This window comes from Columba livia, chromosome 19 (assembly GCF_036013475.1).
Source record: "Columba livia isolate bColLiv1 breed racing homer chromosome 19, bColLiv1.pat.W.v2, whole genome shotgun sequence".
NCBI lineage: Eukaryota > Metazoa > Chordata > Aves > Columbiformes > Columbidae > Columba > Columba livia.
Genome location: NC_088620.1, coordinates 4,498,550 through 4,515,611, shown reverse-complemented (window position 1 = coordinate 4,515,611; position 17,062 = coordinate 4,498,550). Strand labels below are relative to the sequence as shown.

The following is a 17,062-nucleotide window of genomic DNA, read 5'->3' as shown; positions in this document are numbered from 1 at the left end:
CATAAATAACCTCGATTGTTCTTAACTTTTGGCTTGGCTTTACACTTGAAAACTGCACCAGCACGGCACAGAGAGAGTCTCCAGTCACATAATCGGGTCACAACAGCAGAGGAGATGACAGCTGGACCGGTTTGTGCTGGGAAAAGCGGTGAGCTCAGCTCTTTGAGGACGTGAAGCACGTTGGGTCTGAGGAACCGTGCGCTGGAATCAGCAGCTGCTTGGACGCATCTGTTGGACTCTCCCTGCCGATGTCGTCAGAGATTGAGCACGACTTTGGACCAGCTTCAAGGGTTTGCTCGCCTGGGTTTGGGGGTTTTAAAAGGATCACACCCCAAAAGCAGGCAGTTATTTGGAAGCTGTAAGCATAACCATAGGGTGTGCGTGTTGGGAGGATGTGTCAGGCCATAAACTACATTCCATAATGAGATATTTAAATGCTTATGGAAGGACATCTTGTCAGGCTCTCCAAAGGGAATTACATGGCTTGGTTGCTCTTATTTTATACTACACAGCAGAGTTTATAACTAACCAGAAAGTAATCCTGTCAATCTCTGAAAAATCTGCAGAATTCCACCGAGGACAAAGTCACGCACTGAAAGCAGAGCTGTAGATTTTGATAAACTGATACCAGCAAGCAAGAAACCCGCAAGACTAACAGAACATGTCCTTCATCTCTTACTTTGTTCGCCGTCTTCTCTGGTGTTTTCACTGTCACGTCAACTTGCTTGCCTTTCTTTGAAGGGGTTCTCTTTATTTTTGGTGAATGAAACTTGCCCTTCAGCTTCATAGTGAACGAGGAGAGATGGGAACGCTCAGAATCTAGAAAGACACAGAAATGCGTTACTGGATTAGGGTGAATTTGTTGAAACCAGGGAAGTTGTGTTACAGCCTTATCTGGAAGACCAGCCTATGAAAAACATTGCAACCATGTAAATCTATTGAGTGGAACAAGATAAAGAAAATTGTGGCTCTCTGTTATGTTTCCAATGCCCTTCCCAGGCTGCTCTGCCCACTCAGTGGCATCACCTTCCAATGCAGGTCCATGGATTGTCTGAAAAAATCTCCAACCCTTGTCACTCACAATGGATTTCAAACCAGAGAGCAGAGGAATCACTTCAATACCACAGCATCCTTGAAGAAACTTAATTACAGAACTGCTCAACCTTTTAAAAATTGTATTTTCATGGGGGTTTTTTAATACCTAAAAGCTGAAGCTCGAAGGTTTTCAATCATGCCTTATGCAGACTTACTGTTGAAATATATTTTTATCTGTTTAGCCACAAAGCTAAATAAAACTAAGCTGCCTCATAGAGAGCAACTGAATGTATTCTGAGCAAAGAGCACTTAAATAAATGAAAGTCTGAATTGCTCTCTAGTGACCCAGATAATTCAGGAGAAGATACCGTACTTGTCTTTAACTACAGTATCAAGGGAAGTAAGCAGTTTTGCTGTATGTTTCATTTTTCTTTTAGATTATTTGGGAATCGACTACACAGGCGACAGAGCCCCGTGCATGCAGCACCGCAGCACCGCGTTAGCATGCAGGCTGCAAACAGAAAAGGCTGCTGAGTCAAATCTAGCACCCTGGAGCTAAATATCACACTGCGGCGCAAACCCCGCTCCTCGTACTCAGAAATGGCCCAACCACAGCTCAAGGGAAGGAACCCGCGCTTGCCTCCCCATAAGGGCTGTCTCCCTTTCAACTTGGTTTCCTGCTAGCACGTTAAGACCTTGTTATTAACACCTTAACCAGAGCCAGAGCTCTGGTTAGTTGTGTCCTCTAGCTCAAAATTTTGCAGGCATCCTATTAATGGAAGCTGCGCCAGCACTGATTCTAATACGGTCTGACTGCAGACCTGTTCTCCCTTTCACAGTATCACAGTATGTTTGGGATTGGAAGGGACCTCAAAAGCTCATCCAGTGCAATCCCCCTGCTGGAGCAGGAACGCCCAGGTGAGGTCGCACAGGAACATGTCCAGGCGGGTTGGAATGTCTGCACAGAAGGAGACTCCACAACCCCCTGGGCAGCCTGGGCCAGGCTCTGCACCCTCACTGAGAAGAAGTTTCTTCTCAAATTTAAGCGGAACCTCTTGTGTTCCAGCTTGATCCCATTACCCCTTGTCCTATCATTGTTTGCCACCGAGAAGAGCCTGGCTCCATCCTCATGGCACTCACCCTTTAGATATTTATAAACATTAATGAGGTCCCCCCTCAGTCTCCTCTTCTCCAAACTAAAGAGCCCCAGCTCCCTCAGCCTTTCTTCATAAGGGAGATGCTCCACTCCCTTAATCATCTTCGTTGCCCTACGCTGGACCCTCTCCAGCAGTTCCCTGTCCTGCTGGAACTGAGGGGCCACAACTGGACACAATATTCCAGATGTGGTCTCACCAGGGCGGAGTAGAGGGAAAGGAGGACCTCTCTCGATCTACTAGCCACCCCCCTTCTAATACACCCCAGGTACCATTGGTCTTCCTGGCCACAAGGGCCCAGTGCTGGCTCATGGTCATCCTGTTGTCCACCAGGACCCCCAGGTCCCTTTCCCCTACACTGCTCTCAAATATGTAATTTCCCAACCTATACTGGAACCTGGGTTACTTTACAGGAGTAAATGTTTTTTAAAGTTTTCTGTGTATCATAAAGTCCCATTCAATGCGCTCAGGAGAGAGGCGCTAAACCCCTTGGCCACCGCAGATAAATCCAGACATATCAGTTGGCCTCTGAAGAATCACTTGGAGCAGCTGGCACCCTAACTTAGCAACAATTGACGTCATTGCTTTGCATCCACACCGAGATCTCCAAACCTTTCAAATCTCCCTGGCTCCACAGGGTGCTGAAGGTCACCACTGAAACCAGCTCCTGGCTGCGGTGATAGTGTTCTTGCACTCCCCTACCCCTAAATAATTCGTCTTTATTTCGCACACCATATGACAATTTCTATACACGCGTGCGTATGCACGCTTGCCAAGAGAAGTCACGACTCTGAATTTATTTTTCAAGAACTGGCAAACAATTACAATAATTAATCTTCAGGGAAATGATGGTAGCCGCAACAAATTGTGTCTGGCTCCTCCATGGGCTGCGGTGAGATCCAAACTGCTAATCTGAGTAAGAAAATGTTCAATACCTACAAACCCCTTTGTAGCTTATGGTGATAATTCTGCCTTGCAGGTACAAGAAATCTGGAAGGGAGAAAGGTTTCAGAAGACTATAATTTCCTTTTCTCCTTCCCACCAGACATCTGTAGCCACACTTATGGGACAAGCACACGAGCAGCTGAACCAACGTGTGTGCGTGGTGTGGAACCTACAAAAGGAAATGTTGTGTCCATGGAGAGCAGATTCCCCTCACCGCCACCACCAGTCTGACCATTTCCATTTGCTCTCTCCACCTTTCTGTCCCCTTGAACACGGAATCATTCGCACACCACCTCTGAGGGGACACAGGCCGACAGAGCGAGGACAGAAGCAACCAGCTGAAGCAGAATGGGAACCTCCTAAAATAGTATTAATGAAGTAAACCAGCTGACATTTGCAAAATTAATAAACCTTATTGTTTGAACAGCCCTGCTAAGCCCTACTTTGAAGATCACAAATTAATGCAGCTTTTTACTACCATGTCTTTCCATCTACAATAAGCATTTTCCAGATCTCATCTGCTCATAGGCTTCTGATGCGTTTGCAGTTAAATGAGTCACAAACCAATATTCTCTGACGCTCAATTACACTTAGCACTTAAAATAGCGCTTTTCTTGTTCCAAGCGCATTGCGAACACATCTTTCCCATCCTTAAACAGCTCTGTCTCAACCTTACTCTGTGCCACGCAGGTGAAGCAACTCATCTAACCAGAGCAGAGGTGAGTCAGTGACTCCAGGACTCGTCTCCACCGCACGATCCTCTCCCCACATTCATGCATCAAGCAGTGGAGCTACTGTGATTATATTCAGTGAAAGCCAACCAACATTATCCAGCATGATGGGCTGTATGGTTTTCAAGCAGATACATCATTCAAGCATTAGGATTTGCGTTTTAATGAATCTGGATGAAGTGGTATAAAAGAGAACGTACACTTCAATAGGAAGGTATTCTAGCTCAAAGGTGGAAGTTCCCTAAGCTTTTACAGACGAAGATGAAACTCTCCAGCAAAATGCACAACTAAGCAAGACTTCCCAGCCTGGTTACCATAGCACTGGTCTGCTTTGAGAAAGTCACTTTCTTTATGCTATATCCTCATTTAAATATCTAACATGTCCTATGTCTGTCCAGTTAAAAGGTTCAAAAAGCACAGCATGCCTTTGCAGATCAATTCATTTGATAACACGCAGAGAGAGGCAGAAATCAGAGCCATGGCACTTCTCAAACCACTTCTGTCCCTCTGCTCCTCCCTGCCCGTCTACAGTAACCAGACCCCTTAATGCAGCATTGAGGTTGTTCTGAGCTCGGTTGGCTGCCTGCTGGAAATTGTTCTATCATATTACCCTCGCCTCTTACTCATGAATAACCAGCAGTGTTTAACTGGAGCCTCAGCACCGGCTTTCTGAACTTCTCTTTCTCCTTTCTGGTGGTTGCAGGAGGGTATCCCATACTCACTTCTATGCAGTGTCCAAATATTTATCAGATGAAGGGGAAAAGACAGAGCAATAAACTCGATCGAGTGATTTCAACTAGAAGGGGGGATAAAAGATATCGTATCAAAGCGTTCCTGACTTTCTGTCGCCTCGGATTTCATCTGTCTGGATGCTCTGCTGCTGCACATAAGTGGAAAATAAAATCCCTTCAATGTTATTTTACTATGGATCTGAGTTTCTTGATTTCTGACTGTAAGTTTTAATACGTCACTCGTTTCATTGCTAATTCCATCCCTCTATTAACGAGGCTCCCGCTCTGCTGTGCTTGAACGCGCTCCAGCTGTTGAGTCCTGCTCAGCTCTCAGGCTCGTCCCCCCCGGACAACATGTGTCTGGGGTCCGACCAGACACAGGACACAAGAAAGTTGCTGTTGCCAGCCTGCCCCAAGCAGCCAGGTGTGGCCGGAGAGTTTTTTGGGCACCCACTGAGCCCCCCAAGCCCAGCACCCCATGGCCGAACAGGAACCACCTCGTCCCCCGGCAGCTCCGGCGAAGCGGTGCTGCCTGCCCGTTTGGCGGCAGAAAGCTAAATCTGGTGAGGAAAGAACTGCAGATTTTCAATGACAGTGGATTAAGAGGTACAAGGGAAGGCAGATAAATCAGCTTATGTGCTTGCAGGCGAAGAAACTAGGCTGCTTAGGAGAAAGCCAGCGAGTCAAAGCCCATCGTCCACCGCGGTCATAGGCAAACAGTCACTTTCCACTGGGGTTCAAACCAACGCCAGGAATTACATCGAAACACGTGCACGTTGGTGAATTCCACCAACCTAACCCAGTAGCAAATTATTTCAAGTCAAAATGAAAGTTCAGCCTTTTACAGAGCTCAGTTACAGCACTTTCCAGCTCCCCGCTGGCTGTGTCACACCAGGAGGCTCCAGAGATGGGCAATAACCCCCAGCTGCTGCTGGACCCCTGGTCATCTTTCTGTCACTACAACACAGCTCAATGGCACACAGGCTGCAGCAGCAGGGATGTGCAATTTAATTGTTCAACATGTCAACCAAACAAATTGAAAATAAACTTTTTTTTAATACAAGAACCCCAAGCTTTAGAATACTGTACCTTTTCTTCCCTTCACCTGAAATCTAAACCTTCCATCTTCTCTCACTCTGTATGTGTTCACACACCAAAACCCTGCAGCTTTAGAGGCGACAAAGCCTTAAAAAAGGGTTATAGTTCGTTCTCCAGCTTGGACTGACTCTTGCAGCTCATTAGAATGAATGGAGTGGAGTCTAAAAATCTTATCCCACAAATGGTTCCCTTTTCTAAAGGCCATTTGGGTCTCTGCTGGATGCACATATTTAAAAGCTATCAGATTAAAAATAACAGCAGACATCTCTCCCCATGTCATAATGAAGCTATTGTGCACATTTTTAATCAACCGCTTCTGCCATTTATGCCACGAGTCCTTTGAAGGCAGAGGTGACTTATGTAATGAGTTACACAACGATGCCCATTAAAATGGCATTTGTTCCCTTGGGCTCAGCTCCATCATTTGTGGAAGACAAAAGGCAAGTTGCGAGGCTTCAGCTAAACCCTTGCTGACAGGGACTTTAAGAGTTCTGAAGCAAAAGGAAAAAATAATGAGTTATAGTTGAAAACAACCTTTCTGCTGCGCTGTACGTTTGGTGCGGTGAGATACTACAGGGCTGGGGCTACAGCTCTGGCTCCTCTAGACCCAATTCTGCTGTCAGAAACACAGGAGAACAGAGGATTCAGGACAGACAGATGGGCACACGAGAGCTTCCCACGATAACCATGAAGCGTGCTGCGAAGAACAGATGTTTCAAGATTTTATATGTATATTACTAGAATTCCCAACCATCTCCCACCCTCTCTTAACCTCAGGGCACGGGCTGTTATCTACTACATACTTGTAAGCACACAGATCTGTGGGGCCTTTGCCCTGCTGAAGCTTTTGGGCTCTCCTGGAATGCAAAGATGAAAATAATAGTGATTGACAGAAAATCAAAGCCTTGGAGCTTTGTGGAAACGTCGCTCTAACCTGAAACTCAAACAGCCTCTCCCAAGAGCCGAGTTCCTCGGCAGAGGAGCCGGTGGAGCCGATGCGGGAGGAGCGGTGTGGAGATACCAGCGAGCTGTGGGCAACAGAAAGCTACCGCAGGGACACTTCAAAAATCCATTTTTAATAATATTGTGGTGGAGGGCATCTCTGCCTTTCTTGTGACTAAATATTCAAGCCTGCCAGTGTGTAGCAATGGGGATGGAGAGGAAGCACAAGGCACGTCGAAGAAACAGCTGAGGAAAGAGAATCCCAGATACGTTCTTGGCCCTTTCACACCTGCAAAGTAACTCAGCATTACGCAGCAAACAGCCTTCTGCTACATTTCACGCCCTCTTTCTCCAGAAGTCCTGGGGATGCTTAGAAGCTTAAAAATGCTGATATGCAGCACTGGTGCGATGCTTTATGTTCTCAAAAGGATGAACTGGGATCCTGAATACAGAAAAGACAGAATGTGGCAGAATAGAATTAAAATATCCCTTTAAAACATCTGAGCGTATTGCTGATGCATCAGGGGTGCTACAGAAGCCCCAGATCTAGCACTTCTATCTCTGTGAGTTTACTTTTCTCAACTTTGCCATTACCCCCCGAGACTGCAGCAAAGAGAATTTATACAGAAACAAACAAGACACCCGGCAGGGGATCCAGAAAGGAAAGAAAAAAGGGAGGGTGCAGTGTCAATCAGGAAGTTTGCCCACCCTAACCTTTGTATCTTAGGTGGAGCTGTTTGTGAGCTGCTCCAAGTCCCTCTCCAGGGAACCCGTTTGCCAGGAGAGCCGCCAGGTTTGGGAGGAAAACGGTGGAGGAAGGGCAGCCCGAGAATCAAACAACCCTTCTGGAGCGCTAAAGAAACTTCTCCTTTAACATCACGTCACCTTCGAAACAGCCAGCGTTCGGGAGCGGAAAGACCGGCTGCCCTTTTTCTTTTTTGGCAACGTTACAGTGAATGAGCCTAAACCAGCAAGCATTAATGATGTGCAATGACAGCACACAAACTTCTATGGAAAAGGGAGGCTCAGTTCCCTCTCAGCTGGCCAGGCAATGCTCACTGACTCACAGGCTTCATTATTTTTATGCCGCCCTCTGGGGCCTCCAGAGGAAGCAAAACATTTTTATTTGTCAGAGAGCACATTTTTATTTTGATTTTTTTTTTTTTCTTCTTTCTAAGCAACCATGAATGAGGCATCTCCAGCTGCAGCAGCCTCGTGTGGAAAGAGCCCACAGTGTTTGCGAGGGAATCAGGAGGCACAGAGGGAGACTTATCAATTCAGCCACGTCTCCCGACTCCAGCGAAAAGGATTGGGTCAGTCAACAACATTAATTTTACAGTGCATTAGTACTACAGCTCTTCCTCCTCCCAGCTTCATATTTGGAAGCAAATCTTCAGGCTGCAAAGAAGAGAAGATGCACCAGATGAAGCAGCGAGTTCAGAGCAGCTGACTGGGTTCCCTCCTAGTCCTCTTTTAGCCTCAAGTATTTCAGAAGAGAGAAATTGCATGCAGACGCACACATCAGGAATCCTTCAGCTGCTGCAAACCCTGCAGCAATGCCACCCAACCAATTTATGGGGGCGAGGGAATTGAAAGTTACAATTAATTGAACAAGGAGGGATTTAAGGGAGTAGGGCTTTGCTACCCAGTTTCCTCCAGCAGACCAAAGCTGGCTTTGAGACTTCTTTTGGAAAAAGACACTGTAATTTATTGATAAGCAGCAGACAGGACTTTTGCCCTGTTTTATCTGAAAGAAAGTCGCGCCAGCAGATTGGGCCCATATCAACTCACGAGCAGAAATGCTGCCACTTACCAAATCACAGCAAACCTTTGTGCCGCATCTGGCGAGTCTCTGCTAATTTCCCATTTGAGTCCTGATTTTGCACAGCCCTGCAAGCCCCAGAGAACTAATGGGATTACAACACTGGTAACACGACTCGTAACTCCCCCTGTGCCAGCAACGCTAAAACAACAAGAGAGTCAAGAAGCCTCCAATGTCAACATGACTGCTGTGGTCCACGCTCACCCTGCTCTACGCATCAAAACCACCAAGGCTGTTAACTAAACATTTAATTTTAAATGGAAAGAAATCACCCAGCTACAAGGCACGGCCTCAGCGTTACTTCAGCAAACAGCTCTGAGCACAGAAATTGCAGCGGTTGCGAGGGGAATCTGTTGAATTTCTCCGCTCACCAAACATGACTTAATAAGGGGTCCGTGGGCATCCCCACTCGTCTAACGGCTGTATGAGGATACAGTCATGACAGTGATTCAAACATCTAAAAATAAAGCCCTGCAGGCACAAGTTTGCGTGCGCACTACCTGAGTCACTCCGGGCTGGAGGAGCATGTAAGCCAGAGCTAATTTGTTTCATTCACACCATTGCCACAGCCAAGCAAAAAGCCTTATCGCTGAGCTCCGCTTAAACTCTTTCTCCCCTCCTCTCATTTTACTTGAGCACATTTAGACTCTTTCCACGCTGAAAAACCTTTGCTGGGCTTGGGTTTCAGTCGTACGGCTGTCAGCGCTGAAACTCAGACCTGAAAGATTATAACCCGATGTTGCTGAAGCTGTTTATCCATCTCCAAGGTGACAGAATGTCGTCACTGGCACTCCGCAGGACGGCAAGCAGAAATGCATTGTTGTAGATGCTTTGGGGAAAAGCCTAATTGCTCGCAACCTGCCTACAGGTTCAATAGCTGAAAAACAAGGTTGTAAATGAGGTCTTGACTTTGCATCTGCCCCACAGCACCAGTTTTGAAATGGAAAAACGCAGCCCTCTTCCATCCTCAGAGAGCAACCTCAGCTCTCATTCATTAGGCGATGGAAAAAAAAAGAGAGAAGCTGGCTCGGATCTGCCTGACACAATTTCCAGTTGCTTTGGACATTACTAATTATAGTCATCTTTATTTTTGACCTCTGATTACAGACTCTTTGCACATTCAGACTGAACTGCAAAGCTAACCCCTCTTTTCTAGTAGGCTTGGGAGGAACCTCATACCCTGCCCAAGAGCCACCGCCCACACTCCTCTGAGCTGAGCACAAGAAACAAGATCAAAACATGGAAAGCATTTGCTTAAACACGCTCAATTTTATTTCCTTCTTTAGCAAGTGCCATAGATTAAGGGCAACAGTCCAGGTGAGAGTGTGATGTAAGCTCTTTTCCATGCATGTTAAGAGATGAGCTAACTTCTCTGCAAGGAAGCCTCGTTTCTTACTGTTCTGACTAGCACTGTATCCTCAGGGCTCAGATGCTGAAAAGCAGATATTCGGTTTGGTAAGATTAAACATGTCTGCACAGCTCCTGTGCACCGTGCCGGGGGCTCGCATCTCTGCAAGAGAAAGACAAATGGGTTTCAGGAGCCAGGCCAGCGCTGTCTCCTACAGGGGCATCGCAATAGGAGTGTAAGCTCCCCTAATATTGCTTACTCAATCAAACAAGGCGTCACAGGAGGGCTACACAAATCACCCAACTTTGAAGTCCTGCTCTGCTGGTGCCCCAAAGGGCCAGCTCTCTATCTGCACATACACACAAGCGTGTGTGCAAAGTGATACAGTGGCACCGGAGGTGTGAAATTTCTGATGTAATCAGGTCAGAAGCTGCTTTTACACTATTGTTGTGCCGCTTGCATAAAGGGTTAAGAAGCCCCAAGCCATATCCTCAGTTCCATACTCTGTTCTATACCTGATAGGATCTGCAACCAAACCACCAGTTTTATTGCCTGCCTACAGGCAGTAGGAAATTTTAGTCTTCTATAAGCACAATTTGAAACATCAATGCCTCCAGCAAGGGGAAACTGAGATGTTAATTGAACTGAACAGCCAAGGAGGGAGAGGAAATACTAGGCCTAGTATAACTAGTCTCTTAGCTGTAGGATTAGCACATCTCGGTACCATCATGGCAGGAAACATGAGGTAGCTTACAGAGTCTGAGATGTCTATATTTTACTCTAATGCACATAAACATTAAAAGTTACTTTAGCAGTAAATAATTATTTGTGTAAACTGTCTATTTTATCCTGTCTCCTCATGCCTGCATTAAAACCACCTGGTTACATCGCTCCTACCTATGACAGGTTTCAAGGCGGCACACTGCTACACGATGAAATCAATTCGCCTCCTCACCAAACGAACAAGCAGGTTCTGTGTTTTTTCCCATGGACTCGACTCTGAAGCTCAGCAAATAAACTCTCAGCTGCATTTACTTCTAAACTGCTGATTTCTGTAGAAGAATGACAGATGAAGAGGCATCTCCTGCTTCATTTGTGGCAACTCTGCAGTCAGGAAAGTCTGAATACGCTAAATGTGCCATCAGTCTTCATTAACCTGAAAACCAGCCATGTAGCTATTGCAAAGAGTGCAAAACATGAAGATGTCTCAAACAAATCTTGGAAAAGACATTTGACTTGGGAAAATCTGCTTCACTAAATGTGTTGAGAGTCCTGAGTTCCTCCGCAGAATTCTCCTAGGGTCTATAGGACTTCAAACAATACACAGCATTTCCATATCCATCCTGATTTTTACACACAAGCCATGTGTACAAAACATCCATAATGGTTTGATTGCTCTCATTTGATAAAAATACACATTGTATATAGCGGTCACCGTGTTAAATGATGAAACTGAACTCAGCCATATAGAAACTTCGATAGATGTTGCTCAGAAGAGCTGAGCTGGTTTTCTGGCAGCGCTATGAATCTATACTTTTAAGGAGATTGCTTGAAACTATAATACACCATTAATTTACCCTGATAAAACATATCCACGTTCAAAGCCACAAGAGCCTTATAACCCAAGACTCTATAAATGAGAGCTTTTCTGTCTCGGAAAGCTAATTTGAATCAAGGTGAAGGGTGGAAACTCACACATGTTATTCCCAATTAACTCCCTACAAGGTTTTATTTTGGAATCAGACTGTCCACTTGCAAAGCGGGTTGAGCTAATTAGAAGCCAAACTGGCAATAAAGGGAAATATTTCAGGATAATTCTCATATATATGGGAAGATGTTTCTCAAAGATAAAGTCTAGCTTTGTCGAAGGCAACTCAGCTGTAGACCAAGCCGCAAAGCTATAGGCTTCCATTTAGACAACAGTCTAAACAAAGCCTAACCTAATGCCAAACAGGCATCTAATTTTTACAAAGGAATTTGCAGAATGTTTCTTTGGCCCCTTTAATGTCAAAACTGCCACCTCTGTGTCTCTGAAATGACTCAGTGATGGTTTTTCATTTTACACAGCCAGAAATTCACGGCACCAGAGGATAAGAGGTGGGTGTTCAGAGCAAGTGACACTTGCCATCAGTCACATGAAAAACGAATGCAGAACAGACACAGAAACATGTCAATATTGGTGGAGGACCCACCTGGGTGACAGCAGCTCAATTCTTGATGTCACTGTGAGTGGCATTAAAGGACAAAACGGACTAACCGTGACCCTGAAGCCACATAATATTCCTATAATCGGCTTGAAACGCACGGCCTGTCAACGGGCAGCAGATACTAAACAGTTTGGCAAAGCTGTCCAAGCAATAATCAGGCTACTGTGGAAGAAATGCCCAATATTCACAGCAAATGACCCAGTATAACCAGTCTCACCATCCCTAACAAGCTCTGCCAATAATATGAATGCTTACAGTCGCTTTCAACATTTCAAACCAAGAAACCACTCCCTCATATTCTTAATTGCCTTCAGCAGCAAGAGAGACGGGGATTTGGAGTCTCCATAAATTCTGACTAGTAGAGAAGTCATCCCATTAATTTTCTACCAGGCTTATTTTATAAAATCACTAGCCAAACCAGAGTCTAATAATGAGATGATCTATTTGGAAATGACATTTTGCTTGGAGTAAAAAAAGAAACACCATTTTAATCTATAATGCCCATAAATCACTTTATTTACAGACTACAGCTTGGGGACTCGGGGCCAATCTAGTGATGGGATTTCTCTTCTCTTTGCACCGTGTCAGCATCTGGTCTCTTCATGTGAAAACAAAAAGCTGCCCAAGGACATTATAGCACTTTCACACCCTGAACCACCCAAAGTCTGCCTAGTTCACTTAGTTATAAGCACACTGCATTTTGCATTTCCTACCATTAGTATTGAAAGTGAATATATGGTAACGCTGACTGGTAGAGCAGGTCGTGTTCAACTTCGAACAAATACAAACCACTTCTTTATCAAAAAGCTGGAATCGAATGCTTCGAGGCTTCTTCCAGAAAGCAATAATGCAACAAAATGATGGGTGTACAAGGCAAAGACCAGTAAATACAGTCAAAAGGACATCCTCCTCTCCCTAGGTGTGTTCCTACTGTTCAGTTACATTGTGGTAGACATGGCTTGTTGCAGGATTTTCACACGCCTAAGCAGTCAAACCTGGCAGTGATTTTTTTTTAAATTTAAATAAACATTTTACTCCCATATATACATAATCCTTTTAAAGAGAAGCTCTGATTGTGCTGAATTACTGTACCAAGAAACAGCCATCTCCAAGATAAGAGATAACAGCCAAGCATGAGAAAAATCACAACAGGAAGAAGAGGAATTATATTCCAGATATAAGAGCAAAGGACACAGCTTTCAAAGCATGCTAGGGGCTATAGAGAGCCCACTTATTGCAGATAAGAATTCAGATTGAATTTTGGAGGTCTAGTCTGAAATACAAAGAGTCATAATATTCCTGGGGGTAAACAGCTCCAGAGAGCACCAGTGTTACAGGAGGAGGCTTCTTGAATGAAATTACCATCACTCCTGCTTGAATTCCCATCTTCTGGTTGTGTGTTAACACTATAATCTTGTATTATCTTAACCGCAGTCCATCATTTTACCTCCACAGAAGCACAGGCCAGCAAAGGGAATTCCAGAGTCCAAACCCATTGATACAGTTCAAGCTGGATCACAAAAATCACAGCGTAACCGTATCTCACAAAAGGTCACCCACTGGGACCTGATGCAAAACAAGGGAAAACAAAACAAGGAAACCAAACAGGGAAACAAAACAAACAAAGAAAACCCTTAAACAAAGAAGGAAAATACTTGAAATTCATCAGTCCATCCACTTCAGTCCTGTTAATTCATGTTGATCTGGACTCTTATAGCTAGTTCTACATTTTCAACAATGTGCCATTTTATTTTAAAAAAAAACCAACCTGCATTTGAATTTCTACAGAAGAGCGCAGATGTACACAACGCTTTGCATGTTAAATACGTGGCTTCATAGTGGCTTAGATTTCACATGTGCCCACTATTTCAATGGTAAATCTGTTCTGACGTTGCTTATTGTTACAGGATCTAAAAAATACAGACAAAGAGCGCGGCTGACATGCGAGTTTTGATAGCAAACAGGCTTTTTACCAAGAGCTCCACAGACAGAGAAGGGAAAAAGAGGCTGATCAGTCGTCAGTCAGACTCCTTTTAATCAGGTTGAAACGCTTTGCTGCAGAGAGGGGGTTCAATCTCTCCGATCCCCATTCCCATCGCTCACGCTGCTTTCTTAATTAGCAGCAAGTGGACAACAGCTGTCAGTAGCCCGGAGGCCAGAGAGTTATCAGTAAAAAGGGGCATGTGTTGAGGAGAGAGACACAGGGTGAGCACCAAACGGGTCTGTTAAATGACGAGCGGTCAATACACGCGAGAGATCTGGCCGCAGCCAAAATGGCAAACGGACACACGGCCTCGAACACTGAGATGCAGAGGATGCTCTTCCTGCTGGCTTTAGGCTGGTCGTTTTAACATATGACTAATTGCAATTCAATTTTTTTTGTTGTTAGTATTCCCATAACAGGAAAATTTAACCTGAGAATAGAAGGAAATGGGATGGCCATCCTAATGTCTCAATGGAAATATATGGGGGTCAATTCAAAGGCACAGCATAAGCAAGTCATCAAGACTGTTCCTGAGGTTTCAAGCAAAAAAGCTGAAGCACAGGAGAGAGGAGGAAGAGAAAATGTTTTACTTAAACAGCAGAGAAACTTTAGCAGAGGATACAAACTTAATCAGGCAACTGGAAGCCATAACCTCAAATAGCATGAAAGGAAAAATCTCTACTCAGTCATTATTATTTGTGTATTAAATCCTATGAGCCCAAGTCATTGGCCCAAGTCACCTTCCTGCAGCATATACCAGACTAATGTGGATAAAAATAGACTTATTTCTTAAATAGGTGATACCCACTGGTCAAGGCACGTGCTTCTCTGACAACACAACTCTCCGGATGATCATGAGTCTCCAGATGATGTAGAACTAAAATAATTGATTCCCTGTTGGAGGTACTGATTACTGTCATTTGTGGCAGCTGGGGAACTCTGCAACTGTAAGCAATAAAATGTATTATTCAAATTTCCCACTGCCCATTTGTTAATGAAACACTGCCACCACCCTAACTTCTCCAAAAAAAGCCAGGCTGCTCTCAAATTTGGCTTTAACCTACCCAGGGAACATAGATTTGGAGCAATTTTCTGAGGGCTGGCTGGCTGCAGTTCTGCCAGTTCTAAATATACACCAGCCTTCTGAGCTTGAGCCCACACCAGGGAAGCTGGGCTGAAGATGGAAGCGTTTCCCCAAGCTGCCAGTAGAGCAGCAACACATTTAAAAACCCTCATCAAATTAAGTGCTTAATTACAACTCAGACTTTGAGACTCTGGAAATGAGGATAATCTTCTGGGAAGTTTATTAGCCTCCCACTAAAGAAATTACAACATACAAGCGCAAAGTTTGAAGAGCATCAGCCAATCAAATCACACCCTGTACAAGGTTCCTCAACCCAGAGAATATGAGGTGAGGTCTGCAACTTAATTTCAGATTCTTGAGCCTCCATGAAAGATTAGGATCGACATAACCAGGAGGCTGGATCGGGAACAGAAGGTTCACACGACTCTAGGTGGCACAGAATATTACCTGCACCTTCCCTCAAATGGAGAGATGCCACCGCCACATAGCACTATGTCTTCTACTCTCACTACTTAATGTCCAAATGACCAAAATAACAAGTTAAATCGCAGCAGTAAAAGAATCAAGGGGAGAAGTTGTACTCACTTCTTGCCACACTACAGTCAGCACTTTCAAAGTACAGAATGCTTATACAATGCTCTAAAAATGAAAAGTTCTAGATAAACACTAAGCGTTACACATTTTCCTTTCTGATTCATGAAACTATTGCAGCAAGGGAAATTGAATTTTGTTCTCAGAATAAGCCAGAACATCCCTCATTTCCCCTTGCTACCACCCCCATGCGCCACATTCAGCAGCAAGAGAGGCTCTACTGCTTGGGCAAGACGTGTGTGTCCCTTTGCTGTGACATACATACCACTATTTGCTGGCACATCCCTATACATCTCCAGGACAACCACGCTGAATCAAGCACTCATGACCCAGGCTCTTAGACAGGATGCCCTACGAGCCAGACGAGTACGCGTCAAAAAGATTGTAAATCAGGAGAAACAAAGGGCAGTGACAGGTGACAAAGAAGAAATCATATCCTGGTTTCAAAGATAAGAAGAAACAATACAAAATAAAAGCAATTCAGATGCAGAGCTCAAAAGTAGAACGAAGGAAGTAACTGAACTTGGGTTGGAAGCGTCTCAGGAGCTGAGCTGGGAAACTACGATGGGGTTCGCTTGTACCATACATCAGCTATAGGTGAACAGGTTTTCCCCTTCAGCGGCTTATCTCTGCACGCTCGGCTTCCAGACAGGTTCCCGTTTAGAGCACAGCACTTCTTGTTTATTCTTTTTCCTTCTTTTTACGAGCCACAGGTCAGCAGTTCTGCTACAGCCACCATGTCCAGAAAAGCCCCCCCGGAGCCCAGCGTCCCCCCTGCTGCTCACAGCTGGCGCCCATCAGAGGGGTGTGGATCCCAATCATTACCTCTCCTTCCAGAAAATGTCAACTGCAGAAATCAACTGATATGGCCATTAATTAAAAATAAACTTTTTGGTGGAAAGCTATGGAAATCTATGTATCGGTCTCGACAAAGTCAGCTCTGTGGTTAAAAACAGACTACACCAAAAAGCCCCAATCGAGTGATAAGGAAACTCAGGACAGGGAGGTGACTGCATTTCAGTGGGCACCTTGTCTAATACAGGCCTTGGGAGAAACCCAGTCTAAGTGACACTGGACTAGGAAATGCTAATAGCCGCAAAGCCGGTTGAGATTACAGAGACAGAATCTGCAGCACCAACTCAACTCGGGATAAATCAAATAAATTTGTACCCTGAAGCAAGAGTCTGAGGAGTGTCCAGACAAGCCTTTACAAATAGGAACCAGCCTGAAGTTAAATACCTCTCTGTAAACTATCCTGCAGACTTTGATACCATAAGAAAGTGAAACTTTTTCCAATACAAAATTCCAAGCAAGCGAAAATATGAAAGCAGCTCTTGGTACAGCTTAACTACACTTTGGGGCTGATCATTTAAACTTGTGCTGCTTCCTA

General features: G+C 44.7%; 1 protein-coding gene across 7 annotated transcripts in view; it reads right to left on the bottom strand.

Moving 5' to 3' along the window:
* The window catches only part of RAPGEF1 (Rap guanine nucleotide exchange factor 1), a 77,652-nt gene that overhangs the window by 49,310 nt on the left and 11,280 nt on the right, over positions 1 to 17,062 (bottom strand). For all 7 annotated transcript variants that reach the window (XM_065035773.1, XM_065035775.1, XM_065035774.1 and 4 more), the window contains exon 2: positions 680 to 819. In XM_065035773.1, the coding sequence (XP_064891845.1) occupies positions 680 to 819 (140 nt within the window). The remainder of the gene's footprint in view (positions 1 to 679; positions 820 to 17,062) is intronic.